At 39.9% G+C, this 21,861-nt stretch overlaps 3 protein-coding genes across 4 annotated transcripts; 2 read left to right on the plus strand and 1 right to left on the minus strand.

Annotated features, from left to right (window-relative positions):
- Nucleotides 1-6,956: 6,956 nt before the first annotated feature.
- LOC142368825 (E3 ubiquitin-protein ligase RNF19B-like) lies at nucleotides 6,957-10,541 on the minus strand. 2 transcript variants are annotated; one of them, XM_075451023.1, is made up of 5 exons: nucleotides 10,521-10,541; nucleotides 10,123-10,284; nucleotides 9,783-9,883; nucleotides 8,155-8,328; nucleotides 6,957-7,620 (listed from the first exon to the last, which is right to left on the minus strand). In XM_075451023.1, exons 2-5 carry the CDS (start codon nucleotides 10,211-10,213, stop codon nucleotides 7,165-7,167), a joined length of 822 nt encoding a protein of 273 aa, XP_075307138.1. In that variant the 5' UTR covers nucleotides 10,214-10,284; nucleotides 10,521-10,541; the 3' UTR covers nucleotides 6,957-7,164. The 2 variants fall into 2 exon arrangements, with proteins under 2 accessions (XP_075307138.1, XP_075307137.1); XM_075451022.1 differs by lacking the exon at nucleotides 10,521-10,541 and having other exon boundaries at nucleotides 10,123-10,506.
- A 398-nt stretch (nucleotides 10,542-10,939) lies between these two features.
- Nucleotides 10,940-13,539, plus strand: LOC142368870 (uncharacterized). Its single transcript, XM_075451072.1, has 2 exons — nucleotides 10,940-11,157; nucleotides 13,251-13,539. The coding sequence occupies exons 1-2, from the start codon at nucleotides 11,013-11,015 to the stop codon at nucleotides 13,382-13,384; spliced, it is 279 nt and encodes a 92-aa protein (XP_075307187.1). The 5' UTR covers nucleotides 10,940-11,012; the 3' UTR covers nucleotides 13,385-13,539.
- A 2,406-nt stretch (nucleotides 13,540-15,945) lies between these two features.
- Nucleotides 15,946-20,960, plus strand: LOC142368495 (uncharacterized). Its single transcript, XM_075450672.1, has 10 exons — nucleotides 15,946-16,073; nucleotides 16,178-16,299; nucleotides 16,503-16,573; nucleotides 16,665-16,790; nucleotides 17,797-17,892; nucleotides 18,000-18,131; nucleotides 18,223-18,354; nucleotides 18,467-18,507; nucleotides 18,993-19,030; nucleotides 19,141-20,960. The coding sequence occupies exons 1-10, from the start codon at nucleotides 16,042-16,044 to the stop codon at nucleotides 20,607-20,609; spliced, it is 2,259 nt and encodes a 752-aa protein (XP_075306787.1). The 5' UTR covers nucleotides 15,946-16,041; the 3' UTR covers nucleotides 20,610-20,960.
- Nucleotides 20,961-21,861: the final 901 nt, after the last annotated feature.

The raw sequence follows: 21,861 nt of genomic DNA on the forward strand, positions 1-21,861 counted from the left end.
TAAGTGAATATCTGTCCAACTTTACTGAACCGAAGTGAAGTTGGCGAGACGAGGAAGAGGGAGGAGAAAATAGAAACGCGCATATTAAGTTCAGTTGCATAGTTCCATCTGCTCGACAAGAACAGCGCGGGGGAGAAACCTGGAAAGAAGAGAAAATGGTTGTCCAGGTCAAGGTGATTGGATTTGAGGGGGAAACGATGAGAATCGATCTGTGCAACAGCGAAGAGGAGTTGCAGACCATGACTGTGCTGCAGCTGAAGAAGAAGATAGTTGAATGTTTCGATGATCCTGAAGGTAAAATCTCTGAGTTTGTACACTGACGTGGTTAAAATAAACACTACAGAGTAGTTTTCAGTCAAATTTTATTGTGGCTGTACACCAGTTCAGTTTATTTTCTTTAGTACAGCCGTTTAGAAGCTGTGATCGGTTTTGAAACGGTTGCTATGCCAAAAATGAAATGAATGCCAGAAATGACTGCAGCGCGCGCACCGCCTTCTTTTTCGCGCAGTCTCTGAGATTAAATAAAGAGTTGTCCTTGAATTTATGTTCAAATTTGTGGATTATCTACTGCTCACTGATATAGATCGTTATAAATGTATATGACGCTTAAGTTGCCTTCAATTAATGGGATGGGCATAAAGGGCTAGTTCACTGCATGCTGATCACATAAGTTTAGACCCTGTATTAAAATTACAATCGTTAGAAAGCTCAAATCTGAACATAATCATTCTAAAAAGGGTATACATTCAATAATACCTTATTTGGGATTTGTGAAAACTGAAATAAGGGCCATTTCACTGCTTCCTTTTACCAAATGTATGTGATCAGCATGCGAAAAATGCAGTGAAATGGCCCTTAATGTCCATCCCTTTAATTCGTGATTCAGAAGCTGTGAATCGGAAGACAACTTCAGAGTCCTATAAATGAAGCCACTTTAATCAGATAGTTTTCCATTTACCAAAGCGAGACAACTGCTCCCAGCTTTTGGCTTTACGAATGTTTTTGCCATAAAATTGCTCGATTTAATTCAAGAGAGTTATATTGTACAGATTGCTAAAGGCCAACTGGTTATTTCCATCCACCAAAATAATCTTTAAACTAAACTTATAGTTGTTTTATGCCAGCAAAAATGTGATTGCAGCATTTCCTTGTTGTCTTTTCCTTTTTGAAATAAACATTGGGTTCACATATGACCCTGCACATAGAAACTGATACTTCTCAGGAAGGAAAGTATCTATTATTATTATTATTATTATTATTATTATTATTATTATTATTATTATTATTATTATTATTATCATTGAATTTGTAGAAAAAGTCTCAAACACCAAAGCTTGGGGCAGAAGGCACGTCTTGGTGAAGTGGAAAGCTCTATTATAAGAACTGACATCACAATATTGAAATGGCTTCATTTATAATGATGTGTGAACAGTTGATAATTGACAAACATTACCATAAATTCAAAGGATACCCTTTATTTAATAAGTTATGAACACACCCTCCATGTTATTTTCACTGTACTCTCTACACACAAACTGGCAGAAGGCAAAACAAACATGGAGCCAAAATGCTGAGAGGAAAAGCCCTAATCCACAGAAACTGAGTGAAACGAGCTTTAACAGGCAGCATGCACTCCCTCATGTTTCATTGATCACTTTCTGACAGATCATCACTTTTTGGCACAGCATTGGTATGTAGGCCTGTCATCAATAGTGAGATTAAAAGATATTCACTCTACTCATTTTTTCAGTATTTTTCTTTAAACTTCTTCATAACTAGTGGATTTTTACTTGTTTTCCTTCTGCTTGGATTGTTTTTGCAGCATTCTTAAAAGAAACTGGAGACATCGACAGTGCAGGGAAACTATTTATGATATTTTCTTTTTTTATAAAACAAAGAAATGGAGATTTAAATAGTTTCACTTGAGGCCAAGTACACAATTCGAAACCAATCGCATCTGAATTCTTGACGAATGAAAGAAAACTATAAAACTTTAGATAATTAAAATGTAGATGCAAGACATACAAATGTCCAAATCTGATTCGTCACAATGGTTGAAATGTTATTTGTTCAGCTAAGGGATTAGTTTAGTCAGTTTTATTAATGTGTAGTTCCCGTGTCAGCAACCTTTCATTAACGAATTATTGAAAGTGAAGTACATGAATTCATAATGATCTTTTTTACTTTAATGGTCATCTGAAGAAGCCAAACTTTATGTGACTCTAAGTTTGGGAAGTAGCAGGTCGAACTACTTCTAACACTTTTTTAGAGTTCTAGATGATAGATAGTTATATAATTATCTTTATCATTATTATTATTTGATTACCCTGGATAAATGCTCAGCCTTGGATGGCTGTCAGAAACTGGTTTTAAAGGCCAACTTCCACTAAAAACAGGTTTTACTCGCTCCTTCTGAAAAAGGGAGGCTCACCCCTAGTTACATACACATACTAGGCTTCCAAGTGTTGCGTCACCTCCACAGGCTGTTTTCCCGAATTTACAGAAACAATGCAGAGCCACGAGCGAATCAGAAAAGCCTGTACATTCTACGTAGAACTGAAAAAAAGGCGTTGCCCACTTGGGATTATGCCCGCCCTCCTCGGACGGGCCCTATAACTAGGCAGAAACCTGTAGTCTGTCATTCCTCCTCATCGAGCCTCTCACTACCACCTTTCCATAAACTACATTTGACACTGAGCATATACAGAATGTTATTTTCAGGAGTTGCTAAAAAAAAACAAGCAAATAACTAGTTTAACCTTTCCTTGGCTAACCTAATACTAACGCTGCACACGGAGACTTCACAGCCACCATGGCAAATTACATAGACCGGGGAACGTGTTTGAACAAGGGGGGGCCACAATTGCAAGAGGGGGTCACCAAAATTTTAGGTCGGGCATTATGCATAGCCGAGGCTCTGCACAGTATACACAGACACGCACGTCAGCCAGCACGGAACAGCGCAGAATAAAATGCACAGAAAGGTACCTCGTTGGTCGGTGGTAACGCAACTGAAGCTGCTTGCTTGTACCAGTACTAAAGCACCACTACTCCGAAATCACGCTGGTCGAAGCGCTTATCGTTGTGAAAAACCTGTCCCTTGCACCTTCCTGGTTCTTTTTAGCACATCGGAATTGCTTGGTTGATGAGGCGTTGTAAGATCCCTGCTAGCCTCACTTGAACAGTGCCCATTGCTAGCCTCAGCGAGCTTTGGTTCGGTTAGCGTAGTAGTTGAAGAACATTCGTCACTAGCCCCTTTCACACTGAGACCTGCTACCATCGCGGGTCCAAATTGCCACTTCGACCGCGTCGAGCAATGTGAAAGCTTGGCGTGTTAGGTGACCTGTGTAACTTGATGTTAAACAGAGTGAAATTAGTCCTCACATGTCGCTGTTGTTCTGAATCAGCTGTGCATTCTGTCCTCACGTTACGTCACGCCACTCCGACCCGCGTCAATTGCTGTCACATCAAACTCAGCTCGGCAAAAAGCTTTCCCATCAGATGATGCTGTGCTTTTTACTTGTTTTGCTTTTAAATATTCAAAAATAGGTTTGTGCCTTTTCATTTTGGTTGTATATTCCAGCCACGAACAATCGCGCAATTTTCAGTGCTGCGCGGTATAGGCTCTCGGATACACACAGAGCGGGGAGGGGGGGGGGTTCCTTCATTCATGGGGGGAGCCAATCAGAGACGCCTCATTATCGCGTCACGGATATGCAGGAGAAATACCGGAAAACCCTGTCGTTTCTTGTCAAGCCATTCTTCCTGCCCACAAAAACAGCTTGAAGCAAAGCAACCATAATGTTTTTTTAAACAGAATCGACGCCTAATGCATTCAATAACAATGGTGAACACAACAGTATTAATGAAATGACGATGGAAGTTGGTCTTTAACCTTTTTTTTGTATGTGTGTGTGCATTTTAGGGCAGATGCTTATCCATGAAGGAAAGCGGTTATGCAGGGACTCTGATCTGCTGTCTGACTTTGGAATCACACACAACTCCATCATACACATGGTTATGAAAATGAAGGGCGGAGGATGTCCTTCGGGAGAGAGCGGTGATGGGATGGGTGACAAGGACGGTGAAACCCGAAGAAGTCAGGAGAAACTTGCTAACTTTCAAAAATGCAACCTACAATAACCTTTTTTTGGCCGTATGCATCATTTCTGTTGGTCGAAGGTTTGTCAACTTGTGATGCACTAACCGTAACCACCACGTCCTCACTGAGCGTGCATCAAGCCTCCTTCCCAGGACTTTCAACCCCACAGCAAAACAAGTCACCTGGAGATTTAGCACCACTTGTCATGACAATTTTTAAGTTTCTACAAGAGAAAATGTGCCTTTTTGTTTAAAGTTTTTGTGGTTTACTCTGGCCATAAAGCCTTTTATTTGGGTCCATGGAATTGTAGCAGCACAGATGCATGAACAGTTCCCTCACCTGCCTGTAGGGCATGCTGTCAATTATTCTATCAGAGGAGTGGCAGTATAAAAGGAGCCCTCCCTCCTGCTTTCCATGTCTGCTTCCATCGAATTGTCTGCTTCCGGGTTAGGGGTCATTTTCCCGACAAGGTATGTCTGCTGCTGCCGCGGCATGTTCACATTTTGGTCTCTCCGGTGTGCTGATTGTTTGTTGTTGCTGCAGTGGTGGCCGTTGTGCATCCCTGGCTCCAGTGGCTCTCGGGGGGCTGTCTCCCCTCGTGGTGGTGAGTGTTTGATCTCTCTCTGTGTCTCCGTATATACGCTACATTTTTATGGAGTTAAATAGCTGTCAAAATGTTTGTGTGCATAAACTAGAAATGCATGCATAAATGAGTCCAAAAGTTTTGACATTAAGAATTACGAATTACGAGTTACGCATGCAAGTTCTCTCTTTTTTTTTTTTAATACAACTTTATTTTGCTTTACAAGATGCAAAAACATGACAACGCATGCAAGTTTTCTGCCGTAACTTTACTGTCAAAAATACGTCATCACTTTACAGACATTACTTATGGAGCAAAAGATACATCGATCCTTCCTCTGCCATCATGTTAGGCTCTTCTTCTTCTTCTTGAATCGCTCTGAGAGGTTTCTGTTCTCCCGGGCAAAGTGTCTCAGTCTTGGGTTTTACCGCGAGACTTGAACGAATGCGCGGAAGTTGGATCAATGTATCTTTTGCTCCATAAGTAATGTCTGTAAAGTGATGACGTATTTTTGACAGTAAAGTCACGGCAGAGAACTTGCATGCGTAACTCGTAATTCTTGATGTCAAAACTTTTGGACTCATTTATGCATGCATTTCTAGTTTATGCACACGAACATCAAAACATATGCATGCATTTCTAGTTTATGCACACGAACATCAAAACATATGCATGCATTTCTAGTTTATGCACACGAACATTTTGACAGCTATTTAACTCCATACATTTTAAGGCTAACGCTAGTATGCTCAGTTGACAGGTGGACTGCCGCCTGGGTCGCTCTCCTCTCCTCCTCCGGAGCGTGTGTCTGTGCGTGTCATCATAAGGTGCCGTTGTAATTTTGGTCGCACTGACCGGTAGGCTGGAGACACTACTGCTCTGCACGGAGCTTCTTATCCTGTTTTGCTGACTGACCATTCATCCAACCTGCTCTGCGTTTTTATCCATGCGGCTCAAATTGGAAGCTGTTAAATTATCACACTGCTGCGCCGATACGTGTGGCCTGAAAAAGGCCAGGGCTTGGGATTCCCTGTTTTATTATTGTTATCGTCTAGTGCTTCAGCCTTAACGGCTGCGCCCGGCGCCGACGGACGGCGGTCTGTGCGCTGTGCCTGACGCATGGAGGGTCTCTGGTAGTTTTAATTGATTTCGAGGTTACACTCCCTTAGTTTCTGTTTTGTTTTCTTTGTTAGTTTCCGTTAGCTACTTTAAGATAATTTGTATTTTGGTTTTGTTTATTTCTTTCTCAGTTGCTAATTTGACTTCATTAATTTTGTTGAGTTATGTTAATTTGTGTATTTTTGGTTTGAGTGTGACCCTTACTAATATTTGTTTTATCTCCTTCTCAGTGCTGGAGTCTGGTGGCTGGGTGCTGGTGGTCCGGGTGGTGGTCTTCCCCCTTTTTGCTGTGTTTCCTTGGGATTTGAGTTTTCTCACATTTGGGTTCCTCTAGAGGGTTTGTTGTTTCCTTTATATTTTTTGGTTAGGATTCTGCCCCCCTTCTCACTAGCCTCTGTGTCCCCAGTCACGCTCAGCACTGTTAAGGTCTTCTCTTCTTTTCCTGTATGAATGTTTTAAATCATGTTATAAAAAAAAGGCAACTATTGTAATAAAAGCTATATCTTTTTGTACAAACATCGAACTACGTCTCCACATTCATCGTATCTTAAACCTGCGTGTCCTTGAACCTAAACTTAATAATTCTCTGGGTGAAATTCCTGGAGTGGCGTTGTTGGATCACACCGAAAACCATTTGAGCTTAACCTAGTCTGCTCGGCTGCCACAGAATATTATGAGACAATCATGTGTTAATGTGAATTTATTGTGTATGTTTGTGTTGTTAATCTCTACTTATTCCATTTTCTGCAACAATTGTTTATTATTGTTCTGTGTTATTTTGCTATGCAGGTATAAGATTTTTAATGTCACATTTAAGGTGGATAAGTGTTGCAGTTTCATACACATTTGAATAAAGATTAACCACAGAATAATGTAACTTGTAAATTTATCTACACAACAAAAAATACGCTCGCATAGATTAAAATGTTCACAGCTTCACATACAGATACGAATGGTTTCACAGCCTTTACTGAGTTCCCTTATATTCCCCAGTGTTTGTGTGTTAATGAGAGCTTTCCAGTGGTTCACATCGAGGTGTCTCGATTGTTTGCGTGAAAGGTCTTCGGTGTTGTAATGCCCCTTATTGGGGCCATCATGCACTTACTCGGATCAGACATCAAACAGACTTTCTGTTGAAAAGGATTTTTTTTTATTAACTAGAACTGAGAAGAGATCAATCAGGAGTAAAGAAACATAAAACACATCTTCAGTGATATAGTTAGCATCATTAAGGAACACAGGCGATAATGATCGATGCTGTTAAGGAACATGGAAAGATAGGTCTGCAACATTTGTAGCTTCTGAGAATTTTACTTTAAAATTTAAAGGGAAAGAACTGTTGTGAGCATCTGGTGCGTATTTATCTTCTGTGCCATATGGGTATGGAGGTTTGTCTGGGAGCCACACCATCGCTGCAGGGGATGAAGTAGGAGCTCGTCCTCAGGCACTCAGGAGTGAGCTTCAGGCACACGAAGCAGAACTCCACCTGGCAGCGAGGACAGATGATGTTCTTGCAGCCCGTCTTGTCGTGCTCCACCTTGTAACTGCAGGTGGGACAGGCCCGGATAGAGGGACAGTCGGAGACCCCCTGCACCTGAGTGAGGGCGCTGGTCTTGCAGGTCCTGAGGAGTTCAAGGTCTTGGTTGACGCAGCCATCGTTGTCGCAGCGATCAGAGCGTGGAGCCGTACCTTTCCACGGCTTCAAACACTGCCAGCAGAACTGGTACAGTTTCTTCTTGTCTGCCGTGCACACCGTGCACTGAACACAGAGGTTAGTCAGGTCCTCTCTTTCAACGTGAGATTTGCAACCAGGACACTATCACAAAACAAGCAAACAAACAAAACAAAGTTAAGCCCGGGGCGGTCGGTGGCGTAGTGGGTTGAGCAGGCGCCCCATGTACAGAGGCTACAGTCCTCGCTGCAGCTGGCCCCGGTTCGAGTCCCACATCGGACGACCCTTTGCTGCATGTCATTCCCCCTCTCTCTGCCCCTGCTTCCTGTCTCTCTTCAAATATCCTGCCCATTAAAGGCATAAAAATCCCCAAAAAAGAATAATAATAAAAAAGAAAAGTTAATTCTCCAGGAAATCTGCTCCTTTCTATTTGATTTTTTTCTTTATTTGATAAGATTCTAACAGTACTGCAGTAAATGCAGCACGGGTGCAGGACCTGGTGCCAGTTTTCCAGCGCTAAATGACTGCACTTACCTTTTTACTCTCATCCAGGACTGTTTGTTCACAGTTTGTGCCACAGTGATAAAACAGCTGCCATATAAGGTGGCAGCCTGATCATCGGGATTAATAGAAGGACGAAAACAGCCATCAAACCAATGATTAATGCGGGACACTTACGGTTTTAAAGTCGCAGTACTCAGTGGCAGCCAGGCGGGCGATTTTCTGTTCAAAGTCGTGCATTTCTTCAGCTGTCAGCACCGCCAGCCGACGCACCTCTGCATAAGACCACACAGCTCCACACTGTTGCACGGTGCCTTCCTTTAAAGCGGGGCACTTGAATTTGTATCGGCCCTGAAAATTTAAGATGACATTGGCATTATATTGCCAGTTAAAGATAAAATGGAACTGGTTAGGGATACTGAGCACCTGTTACAGGTAGATAACAGTGAAACTGAATCAAAACAGGTCCCATAAAGCTGAGGGGCCTTTTTGCTTTGTGATATGATACATATCTATATCTATATAGCTATAATACATGCCCACCTTAAAACGACCGAATGAAAATCTTTTAACTTTGTTGTTCACAGTAAGAGGAATTTGACAGAAAGATAAACTGATTTATTTATCGAGTGCCATTAAAATAATTGATGCCCTCAGAGCAGAAGAATGCTGTGAAAATCTAGAAAAGCATTTCTGGGTGGCAGTTAACAGGGACAGTGGATGCCAGTTTGAGGGCTAGAAAACCAAGATAACTCTCTCAAATTTCTAGAAATTAAAGGCCTCCATTGATCGTAAAAACACCCTCAGGAAGACAACGCTGAAGTTGGCCTCCGATTCGCAAATTAAAGGGAAGGGCATAAAGGGCCATTTCACTGCATTTTTTGCATTTTGATCGACAGAACCAAGGTCCTGTATGGACACTACAATAGTTACACTGCTCAAATCTGGATGGAATTATTTTAAAGAGGTTGTAGATTCATTAAAACCTTTTTTGGGATTTGTGAAACCTTTGTCTGATTTGTGAAAATGCAGAATAGGGCCATTTCACTGCTTTTTTGCATTCTGATCACCCTGAACTGGGTCCTGTATAGAAACTACAATAGTTAGACTGCTCAAATCTGGATGGAATTATTCTAAAGAGGCTATAGATTCATTAAAACCTTGTCTGGGATTTGTGAAACCTTTTTCTGATTTGTGAAAATGCAGAACAGGGCCTTTTCACTGCATTTTTGGTAGGTTTCAATGAATCTACAACCTCTTTAGAATAATTCCATCCAGATTTGAGCAGTGTAACTATTGTAGTTTCCATATAGGACCTTGTTTTGGTCAATCAAAATGCAGTGAAATGGCCCTTTATGCCCACCCCTTTCATTCGCGAATCGGATGCCAACTTCAGCGTCGTCTCAGGAAGGTTGAGCAAATTCTGAGGTGGTTGAACTTCTACACAAGTCTAAGATATTTTAAACACAAGTCATGTGGACTGATGAAGTTGAAAATGAGCAAATGTATGTTGAATACTGACCCAAACTGAAACTGAAACATTAATATAAGGAGACAATTAAAATAGTGAAGAAATATCTCGTTTTAGCACTACAAAACCACTGAAAAACTTTTGCATTCCACTGTGCACAGTATAAAAATGATCTGACCTCTCTAAAAAGGAGAGAAAGGGATCAAACTTGCTTTAGTTTGGATAATTAAACCCTCAACAAAAGGTGCTGTGACATGTAAGATTCGGTAGGCCTATAAAAAATAACCCTCTACATGGGAACAGTGGCGTGAGTAAGTCAAATGTAGGACAGCACCTGATCCAGCAGGCTACGACACCACCCAGTCAGAGACTCCGGGGTGACAGCATGGCCGCAGGACATCTCTGCCCGGAGGCACCTGTCTCCTTCCTCGGACGCTGAGAAGCACAGCAAAAAGAGCAGACATTGAACGCAACACTTGCCTTCCATCACCAGAAACAGTGAAAAAAAAAAAAAGTCTTCGTGCACATATTTCTTTTACAACATGACACATGAAGGTTCTTAAATAGCTTTAAATATGCACTCATCATGACAGGAGAACGTCTGAAAGTAACCAGCACGAACTGGTTAGCTACAAAATCTCGGAACATTTCGATTCGGTAGTTTGAGCGCTTACGCAGCGGATCCAGATCATCGGGTCTGTTGACGAACTTCAACGTGGTGTCATTTGGGTCATATCTTTTCTCGTCCTGACCCTGTGTGCTCATTTTGGATCTGAACAGCTCTTCTGCTCTCCGTGGACGATCCTTCTCTCTGCTCGCTCACCGGGGAATGCGCGCTGCGGCGCATAGATGTGTTTTTAGCTTTCAGTTTCTTACTCATATGACTGCAACCCCTTTGTTCCTTTTTACCGAACACAAACATGTATATTTATTATTGCTACATATTCATTTAAAACATTCCAATGAAGTTAGTAGATCAGCTGTAGTTCATCTTTATATTAAGAAATGATCTGTCGATTGCTTTTACTGAAACAACCAGAAGAAACAGCCGGTAAACATCCTAGTTACTTACTGCTGGTAAACACGGTTATTTCCAGGAATCGTCAGCACAGTTGGCATGCAAATAATTAAAAAAGCAAAACACACCCTGGCCATATTGTTTTCGCTCAGCCGCCTCTGTTTTGTTCACATATACTTTAATATGCATAACTCCCTTAATAAACTCAGTGCTGAAAACTTTTATTTCTGCACTGTGTTGTTACAGATTTTAATAAGTTGATTATCTAATAAAATCACATAAAAAAAAGATTTGTTTTTTTTAAAAGTAGAGCTTGTTCTTGTTAAAAAAAAAAAAGACAATATCCAAATGGAGTGGTTGGAATAACAACAACAACAACAACAACAACAATAAAAAAAATAGATGACTTCAAAGATGCTAATAGGCTACTGGTGAAAGTGAAAGTATTCTGCGTCCTCTCTGACGTCAGAGCCCGCGCCCCTTCCCAAACGCCAACGTCCTGCGGGAGCTTCAGAGCGGCAGAAGGAGCGCAGCAAGCGGGACGACATGGGGAAAATCTACCAGGTGGAAGTTTATGGGCTGAGAGGGGAGAGGATGCTGGTCGACCTGTGCAACACCGAAGAGCAAATGCAGAAAATGACGGTGCTGCAGCTGAAGGAAAAAATAGCCCAGAGGATGCCGGACGGGGCAGGTAAACGCACCGAGACACGATGGAGACTTAAATCATTTAAAATGCAGCCATTTGACGAACATAAGTATTCGGCAACTTCCTATTTGTTTGATCTATTTTATATCGACGTATGAAGAGCAAAACAGGTGATCAGCTGATCAACTTTGACACGAAGGCGTGTTTTCAGTGTTGAACTCTAAAGTAGTTTGTTTAGACGAGGCTGTGTCGAAGTTCATGCTGTAAGCTCAAAGTGCAGCTGAAACAAACTGCATTTATATAGCATTTCAAGTACAAAAATGTATACAAAGGTGAGATGTAAACAACACTGAGTGAAAATATCCAAGCAGAGAGCCAATAGCCAACCTGCGTTCAGTGTTGTAAATGTTCAGTGGAGTAAATAATTAAATTTTATTCTATTCCCGCTGTCACAGTTTTTAGTGACAACATATCTCACTCTGCAGGTTTAGCTTTAAGGATGGAAAGTATTTGAACTCTACAATGAAATGAAAGTAACTTCACAATTTGAAGATTTAAGTTTCAGTTTAATTGTTTTTATATGACGCAGCACTGCAAGAATAAGCTTTATACTATCCACCAGAGGCGGTCCTGGCTAGATTTACGCCCTGGGCGAACCCCCCCCCCCCCCCCCAAAAAAAAAAGTGTTGGTCATCTTACTTTAAAAAAGTAATTAGTTACAGTTAAAAATTACTTCTCCCAAAAATTAATTGAGTTAGTAACTCAGTTACCGCATTGTTACTCAGCAAAGTAACTGTGACGTTGTTTTTCATGTTCTATACGCTATTACGTTCTATAACATCTTTAACATCAAAGATGTTTATATTAACTGACTGAAGAATAAAAACACTATAAGTATTGTAGAACATTTGGTATTTATTTGAACTCAATAGATTGCAGCCTGCCATGTTAGCATGTGTTAATGTGAGGTGCTTCATAATATTCGAGTTGCTCGAGGCAGACGTGGATAAAGTCTTTTTTCCTGGGCATAGCGTGTATGTTACATACACATTCTTGCCTTTAATTTCAATGAGCGAGAAGTAGTGCCGGTACTTCCAGTTAGAGAACGCTACCTTTGAATTTCCCTGGCTCTTTGCCATTGTTGCTGTCTTGTTGTGTTTGGCAGTCAGAGCGTGCAGCGAGATAGCTTGAGCAGGGCATGATCCGGCCACCCAGCCAATCATCATCGCATTTGCAATGTGGTCATCATCCCCACCCCTGCTGATGTGACCCGACACCTTGGGCTTCATTCAACCAAATTGTAGTAATGCGCCACTTCACATTCTCAGCAACGGCGTTGCAACAATGGGAAAAGTAATTAATTAGATTAGTCGTTATTGAAAAAAAATAATGCCGTTAGTAACGCCGTTATACTCTAACGCCGTTATTTCCAACACTGGCCACCAACACAACAACATATTATATTATTTGTATTATTTTATCATCTATAATCTTAAATACAAAAAGGTACAAAAAAAACCCCAGAGAAAACACGATAAATAAATGAAATACAGTATATAAATATCAATGACAAATTCTTAAATAACCTAAAAATCCTAAAAAATAACCGTTAACCAATGTCTTGAAATACTGGTGATGGCAACTTCTTCCGTCCAACTCATTCCTGGGGAAAACAAAGTCAGCAGGTGCCTCACTTGGTCCTCTGCAAACCAGATGTGTCCGAATTCTGTCAGTCAGAACTGCAGGCCAATTAGCAGGGTCAGGAGACAGAAGCTCATCCTCAGGCACAGGTGGGATTTTTGGTTGAGGCATTTCTAATAAAGAGAAAATGGTATCGTCATTAGTATACATGTTATTTACAGCATTTATAGCATTTACAAAAGTAAAGAATTATGCAAAAAACACACATAAACACCACACATAAACACCTGAGGAGTCCTGCAAGGAATATGAGGCTGAGGCTGAGGTAGATGGCTCCAGGACCATCCCTGAAGAGGCCTGTGTGGCTGCAGGAAAGAATCTTCTCCTAAATCTGTACTAATGGATTCTACATATAACAGAACAATCAATCTCTTTGGGTGTATTTGAATCCGTTTGATTCTTCTCACCTTTATGTGTGTTTGTTTGTTCGTGGACAGGAACGGATCAAATGCGGCTGATCTTCACAGACAAGATGCTGGATGGAGGCTCAAGCTTGCTGTCTGAATATGGAATCCAGCACATGTCTGTCATCCAGATTGTGATTAAGGTCCCTGGAGGACTGACGGCATAACCGAGACCACCCACACCTTCTGCTGCTGCCGCCGCTGCCTCCTGCGATGGCTCACGAAGACGCTGTTCATAACTGTCTAACCTTGTAATAATCCTTTCAGTGTTTTAAATGTCTGTTTCTGAAGTTGCTCCAAATAAAAAAGTTTTTATTCGGAACACATTGCATTAAAAAGCCTTTATTCAACTTAAACCACGTGAACAGGACATCAAGATAAATATGAAGGAACAGGTCATAATAGAGGACCATCATGGACCCCCCAGAAGTCTGTCACAAAATAAAGAGCACAAATTATCTCAGATATAAGAGCTCATTCAATTTAGGACTCACATTAAGATGAATATTTCAGTGCTGCAGCAGGCAAACCGTCTTTCTATGTTGTGTTGGCAATATTATATAAGTGGGTTTTATTTATGAAATGTGGCAATGGAGAAAGTTTCTTATTAAAGGTAATGCAGTGCTGCAAATGTTGTGTTCAAATCTAGCAAAAAAATTAGACACAACACAATATACCTATATAATCATACAATGTGGGAAATTTCAGGTATTGGTCTCAGTCGAACATAAAGATGAATATGTATTTATATGTTATGTTGAATCTACATTTGACTGTAAATTAAGGAAAAGGCAGGCCTATGTGGCCTTCTGCAATGATCACTGACGTGAAGCCATTTTGCTTTAATAGGAACTGTCGGTCCTCCGACACCCCGTGAATGCAGCCTTCTTGCTTGTTTGCTTGATAGGATGCGAAAGAGAAAGTATGAGAATTAGTTTCAACAGCATTGAATAGCTCGTTCCTAAACGTTTTCTTTAAAGTGTGGATCTCAACCGAAGGTAGGTGCGTGTTTACACGTTTTCCTGGTATTTCTTTTTGATTCTTATATGCAATTTGACAGTTTGTCTCCTTTTTTTTGTTACTGTCAGGGTTGTAGAAGTGGACTGACCGTCAGAAAGGAGTCTACATGAACGTGTAGGAAATGGTCGACAGCATGTCTACAACGTTTACAGCTGATCCAGGTGGGTACAAGCTGGGGAGCGGTTTTGTGCCGACATAAGCAACCCTGACCACGATAAGCGACGCACCGGGAACGCGCTTAGGAAGGTTTTTAAAGGCAGGCCGATGTGAAAACAATGACCTTTGTATTTAATCGATTAAAAGTCGTGAGAACCCTTAAGAACAAAACTGCTCATAAAGATCTTGGGTCGAGTTCCGTTTGCCCTCAAGCTCCGCGTGAAAAGTCATCCTAAAGATGCGCGCGCTCGCTGAAAACTTTTTTTTTTTTTTTTTTAAGAATATGAAAGCAGGTTGAAAACTTTGTGAAAGAAACGGACTTTTTACATGCATTTACATGCATACAATGCATTTTACATTCTGAACAAACAGCTGTCTTCAGCTGTGACAGATAAAGTAATGAACACTACACTTATACTTTACTAATACTAGCACACAATACTTTAAGAGTTTTCTCTTTCAACACAGCCTTTATGAGGAAATGTGTACTCATACAAACAAATATTGTCCTGCTTAAACATGTCAAATCCTTGTTCCTGATCATATGTCGCTTTTTCAAGATATTGTCTTCTATTGTCTTCCTCCCTCACAATAAATAAGTGTAGAATTTCGAATCCTTCTTTTTGTCCATTAAATCAGGGTGAACTCATCTTGATGGCTGGGAATACACTATTAGATATATACTGTCCCCCCTTTGTTTAGATGGACTTGAGGTTCACTCATCTATCAAATTCATCCAGTTGACTTGTTACCTCTCCAGTTATTAATCCTGAAGTTTTCGTACTCCTATGACCTAATTTATTCATTAGTCGTGATGAAAAATGAGAATTTAAGCTAAAAAAACATTAGTAAAAGTAGTATTTTCGACTCTTTAACACGAAATTTCAATCTTTAGCTCTCTGGACCCCAATAAACGGGTTTCACATTCTGTCATGAGAGCAAAACAAGGTGCTGAAATGGTCTGAAAAGTTGCCAAATCTGGCAGCAAAATCATTAAGTTAGCAACACCGGCAGCGTCAATTCTTCTCTCTCTACACCAAAACTTTGTAAGTTTAAAATATTAGTTTTTAGCTTAGCTTGTGAAAATGTGAAAACATGTGGCATAAGAACCTGTGAAAAGTGTGAAATTATGTGGGCTATAGTCATGTGTCAAAGGTTATTATTGCACAATATCTTTTAATTTATCTGGACTGTTGCTTGTTTTTAAATTCATTCAAATAATTTTATTTGTTTCTCTTTATATTCTTTTATGTATTCTTAATGCTTTTATTTTATGTAAAGCACTTTGAATTGTTTTGTACATGAAATGTGCTATACAAATACATTTTATTTTATTTTATTTTATTTTATTTTATTTTATTTTATTTTATTTTATTTTATTTTATTTTATTTTATTTTATTTTATTAAAGACAACAACCTGAACACAACCTGAAGACAACAGGATGCACCTGAACACAGTTTGGGGCTAAGGTTGAAGGAGGATAGATATTTTAATTTTCAAAGTTATTACAGGTTATTACACACACTGATCATATGAAGAGAATTTACACATTTTTTTAAAATCCTCCAGCAGCTCATAGAGAATATCACGGCTTGATCAACCACGGAGCAACATGCTACCTGAACAGCGTGCTGCAGGTGCTGTTCATGACCAAAGACTTCAGAGAAGCTGTGCAAAGGTTTGTTCTTTCCAGATTTACTGGAAACTACTTATATACTATATTTAATTCAGATCAGGCTTACACTTCACTTTTTGGATGGCTAATGGCTGCTATTTCTTCAGGTTTGCCAATGACGATCCAAGGGGTGAATCTATTGATCGAAATCTTAAAGACCTGTTTGAGAATTTACTGAAACAGACAACATCCACACGTGAAATATTGACGACCCTGCGCATCGACAGAGGTACAGTATGAGCATGCAGAACAATCACTTCTTTACTAAACTTTTTATAAATCAAAGGATTTTATGTGAAAGTTACATTGACGAATGAAATTATATCTAGAGGTGTTACAGCAGTCATTTGACGATAAAACTCTTTAAGTATTTATCATAGTGGGTAATTGTGAGGTACATAGGTATGATTTTTATTCTGCCTGTTTCCTCAGTGTATGAACAGTGTGATGCTGCAGAATACTTTGAGAGGATTTTAAAGCTGACCAGTCCCAAAGCAGCGAAGGTAAATACTAAATCAGTATCGTAGAGGAAACTTGAGGTAAATTGATTGAAAAATCCCACTTATTCGGAGGCCTCTGTGCACTTGTTATCAGATCTTTCATGGTAAGTTGAGCCACACGACCACCTGTTCTAGATGCAAGTCAGAGACTTACAGAGATGGGCGATTCTGGCATCTTCCTCTTGGACTGGTGGATTCCAGCGCCGGAGACTACAGTGTGGTGAGGGTGTTTATGTTTATGCATTCAGCAGACGCTTTTATCCAAAGCGACTGACAAATGAGGATATACACGGCCTAAAATGAACATTTTCATACATGAAAAGGACCAAGAGGAGGAAATTGGGATTTGTACTTTATATACTTGCTGTGGATCTCTCTAAATCCAAACATGAAACTTTAAATGGTGAACTTTAAATTACCTTTATCAAGCTATCAAGAAATGATTGGATTGCTGTGCTGGGCATTCTGCAGCAACCCAGATGTCAGTGTTAGCAGTGAGGAAGCTTTGTGTCACCTGGTCTTTAGGTGCTGATTGCGTCACCTGCCATTTATCTTTTAATTTACTTCTCATTATATATTCTCTAGGTTTTTCTTTGTTTTCTGTTGGGCGTAGTTCTTTTCCTTTTCCTTGACAGCCAGTCTTTTGGTCTCTGTTACTTTCTGTAAATAAGTTTATTATTAAAGCCAGCGAAAATCATCTCCAGCTTGGGAGTCTTCCTTTTGGGTCCACTTTTAGCCTCTGGTGACGTACGGATGACACCAGGTGACAGGGAAATTGTAGTTAAACTTCTGCTGTGCAGAAGGAGAACATAAAAAGAAAAAAAAGTTCTTCCAAGTAGCACTTTGGCCGTCAAAGGGCCGGATGGGCCGGTGCTGCAGCATCTTTAGCGACCCCCTCTGGATGCGCATGGACTTGAAACAAAATGGCAGAAGCAGGTTAACGTAACATTCTCACACTTAGATTAAAATCATTTCCCTTGTTTGGTGCATTTTAAACTGTTTTGGATTCATTCTGTCAGTTTACTGACTTCATACATTGTTTTCTTGCATGTCGTCTGTTTGGTCATTGCTTTTTCTCTCTTGATCTGAAGGTTGGAATTGATTAATTCAGTGTTTTATGTTAAAACCTTCCTTCTTATGAAAGCATTTTTTAGCACTATTACACCAGTCATCACTTTATTGTCAGAGCTTATGTCTCAAGTAAAAGACACGGGTGAATTTTTCAGGAGGATGGCATCAAGGAGTTTTTCAAAGGCTCAGAATTCAGTGGAGAGAACCAGATGTACTGCGAGCAGTGCGATACCAAGGTCGATGCTACTGCAGTGAGTGAATAGAAAACGTGTTTGTTTTGTCTGATTTATTCATGTTAAAGTGGAAGCATAACAACACTCTTACACTTCTTGGTGGGGAACTGTGTTCTTTAATTTAGAGAAATGTAGTGGAGCATCATCCAGATGTTTTGATTCTGCTGCTGAAGAGGTTTGACTTCAGCTACCGACACATGTCTTATGTCAAAATCAACGCTGTGGTGGATGTTCCATTCACCCTAAAAATATCAGAGGTATATATTTAATACATTTCAGCACTGGTTATAATCCAGAAAAATGATCATTCCTGATTCTAATGTTTAGCATTTTTTCCTTGTTGATCAGAATCAGACATACGAGCTGTATGCAGTGGTGGAGCACTTTGGGGATCTAACAAGTGGACATTACACGGCAACAATCAAGTCTCCAGATGACGAGGACAGATGGTACAACTTTAACGACACCTGGATCACACCAGTAAGACTTTAACAGCTTTTATGCTCTTTTGCTGAGAGTTGTTGTAAAGTTTTGCATTACAACAGAAAAATTAGATTTACTAAAAACTTGGTTTGCTTGTTCTTTCCACCAGCTTGATGTCCATTCATTAAAGAGCCATGAGAACATCATAAAGTGAGTATTAGTCCCTCTTTTGATTCAAAGAATACGTTTATTAGGGTTAATAACATCATTTAGAAGTCAATGTCGTTATAATCCCCCGTCACTTATCAGTTTAATAAACTCTGGACATCACTGTCAGATGCGTGTAGGTTCACAATGAAATTTATATATGTATTCACAGCCTTACAAATCTAGCAAAAATGATCTGCGTAAACATAACTGCCTTTGTGCGTTCATACAGTTTTAATCATGAAATTACACAAAGTTCCCCCTTATGTTCAACTGACCGGCCTATAAACATGTTGAGCATGATCAAACCAAAAGTATGACAAAGAAATGGAAACATTTGACTAAAAGAAGAGGTGACGTACTGAACTGACATTTCTGTTTATAAAATGAGACACAAAATTAGGTTTTATTTATTCTTATAAATAGCAGCCCAGAGTTTACAATGGGAAGTTGTATCATTTATTTTCTTTTCAAATTTCTCCAATTAGATCTCAGAGTGCCTATCTTCTATTTTACAGAAAGAAAGGTAAGAATCAGACATTTTCAGTAAATCTATGGTGATGTGAATGACTACATCTGAGTATTTCTTACTTTGTCTGCATTGATTTAGTATATTATTTCCAATTGGTTCTGCAGATACTGTCACTCAAGAGTTCCCCATAAATGAAGGTCCGCCACTGACCAGCATACTGACCGATACAGACGAAGCCAGTGATGGCTTTGTGGCTGGTTCCATCAAAAGAAACGAAGACATTACGGAGGCATTGAGTGCTGACCCCTGCTGCAATGTAGATCCAGAAACCACGCATAGTTTTCCAGATGATCTAGTTAGAAAACAGGAGCGTGATGAGGCTAAAATAATGAGGGCTGATGAGGACAGGGGGGGAAACATTCTGATCTCTACTGAAGCTAATCCTAAAGATCAAGTTCCTGAAAATGCAGAACTAGTCATTTCTGAAGAGAGGAACTCAGATGTTAATCATGATGTTAAACCTGCAGTCATTGAACAACCGAATTACAAACAAGATGACATGAGCAATGCAGAGGGAGGCGTATTTGATGCAAAGACTGATGAGAATGAACAGACAGAAAAGAAGGAAAAAGTTAAGGATGCAGTTGATGATCACAGCAAAGGGTTTAGCAGTGTTCAGACAGTCAATGATGGTAGTCAAAGTGATGGAGAAGATGATAACCTTAAACCTGCTGATGTCAACAAAAAGGGCGACGAGAGGATGAAAACAGTTGTTAAAGATCAGAAAGAAGGAGCGACTGAAGCTGCTAAATTAAAACCTGAAAAACAAAGGCTGTTAACAATATACGACCTCTGCAGGCCCGATCATGTCATGAGTAGTGGTGACAGAGAGCAAAACGTCCCCAAAGATGATCAGAGCTGTGAGGAAAACTTTGATAAGGATCGAGATGATAGACAGAAGAAATCAGAGCAGAGTATCGGCTTTTCACGTGGAACACAAAAGGATGATGGCGTGGAGAAACGCGCCCAAAAACAGGACAATGAAGAACATGCTGGTGCCACTCATACACAGTCGGGATCGGACATAAAAGGAGGACTCACAGGGAACCAAGGAGCTCAAAGAAATGAAAAGACAAGATCGGAGATTTTACAGCCAAATACAAGAGGTGGATTGTTTTCAGGAGTTCAAGACAAAAGAGAAGAAGAATCTTTGGAGGTCCTTAGTGGTGGTAACAGAAGCACCGCGACAGAAAACATTATAGCAACTGTAGAGGAAATCTCATTTGGCAGCATTAACAAACAGGCAGAAAATAATGAAGGGAATACTGAGAGGAAGTCTGACAGAAGAGGTGCGAAATCCAGTTTCCCAACACCAGCTGACGGTATTAGGCTCAATGAGTCGCATTTCCCGGGAAAAGCTAAAAAGAAAGTGTCTGATGCAAAGGAAAAAGCAGTTGGAATGAAATATACCAAATATTGGGGCCACTCAGCAACACTAAAGCTAGTAAGAAAAAAAGATAAAGACAGAAGGAAAGACAGAAGGAAACATCTGGGAGTTTTTCTTCCAGGGAAAGACAGAAAAATGAAGACCAGGATTAAGAGACGGATTAGGATGAAATCCACTCCAAGTTAAAGCAAACAGGACATGTCTTTGTGGGGAGTCAGAGAATCTTTTAATATCCGACCTTCAGTAGCCGTGTTGCCATATCAGAAATCAAATAGCAATCAGACTGAATGCCAACCCTACAGACATGTTGTTCTTAGATAGGTTTTTTTGAAGAGTGTTGTTAGCACTCCTGTCTCTGTTCAGTCCATTTACCAGCATGTTCAGTTCAAATGTATGTTCACATTCACTGACTTAATATTTTCTGTGTCTTAGAAGAATTATTTTAAACAATTAAAAGGGTGTTTAGACCGTTTTGTTGAATTCTCTCCACTTGGGCCTGTATTTCGCTTGTCATTGAGCTTATTCAGATTACAGGTTTCATGCATGGTGCTCTCGCTGTGTTGTTGTACAAGTTAAAATTACTGAGAGCAAAGAACAACAAATAATCAAACTGACCTTCAGTATTTACATCAGAAGAGTATTAAAATAAAAAGAATACCAAATTTGAGATTTTTCTTCCAAATGCTTACCTTTTTTTTCTGCTAAATGTACAAAAACTTTGTTTTGTGTCTTGACTTGAAGTAAAAAATCTCTCGATAAACCACTCAAGTTTCCATGAGATTATATTCATTAGATATCACTTTATACGTGGTCAACAAAAACTTTGCCCTGGAGTTAACTTGCAGAGCTGACAAACACCAACATGTCATAAATCTTGAGTTTGATTGTCAATGAATGCCAAAGTAACAGGCAGTAAATTCAGATATACAACCTCAGAGAATGAAATGATTTAAAAACCTCATAAACCAACATTTTGTTCACAGTAGATGATAGAAAACATATCAGATGTTGAAAGTGACACATTTAACCATTTCATGAAATATATATATGCAATATATATACATTTTAAACTCAAAAACGTTTGGGACAGGGTCGTGTTTCCCACTTTGTAGCATCCCCTCTTCTTTTAACAGCGTTCTGTAAACATCTGGGAACTGAAGGCAAGGAGATCATGGGCATCCAATATTGATTTTCAGGTGTCTCCATATTTGCTGAATCTTTGAATGTACTTGGGTGGGATGTAGAGGATGTTCTGTCAGGTTTAGTGGACCCAAATGCAGGACGGAGAAGAGTGACTTCAGATCGTGAACAGACACCACATGAAATGATCCTGCAATGACCAACTGAAAACCTGGAGTCATGAGGTAATGGAAAACCTATGAGGCAATAACACAGGGTGTAAATACAGCTAAAAACACAAGGGGGCAACCTCTACAAA

This window comes from Odontesthes bonariensis, chromosome 19 (genome assembly GCF_027942865.1).
Source record: "Odontesthes bonariensis isolate fOdoBon6 chromosome 19, fOdoBon6.hap1, whole genome shotgun sequence".
NCBI classification, from domain to species: Eukaryota; Metazoa; Chordata; class Actinopteri; order Atheriniformes; family Atherinopsidae; genus Odontesthes; species Odontesthes bonariensis.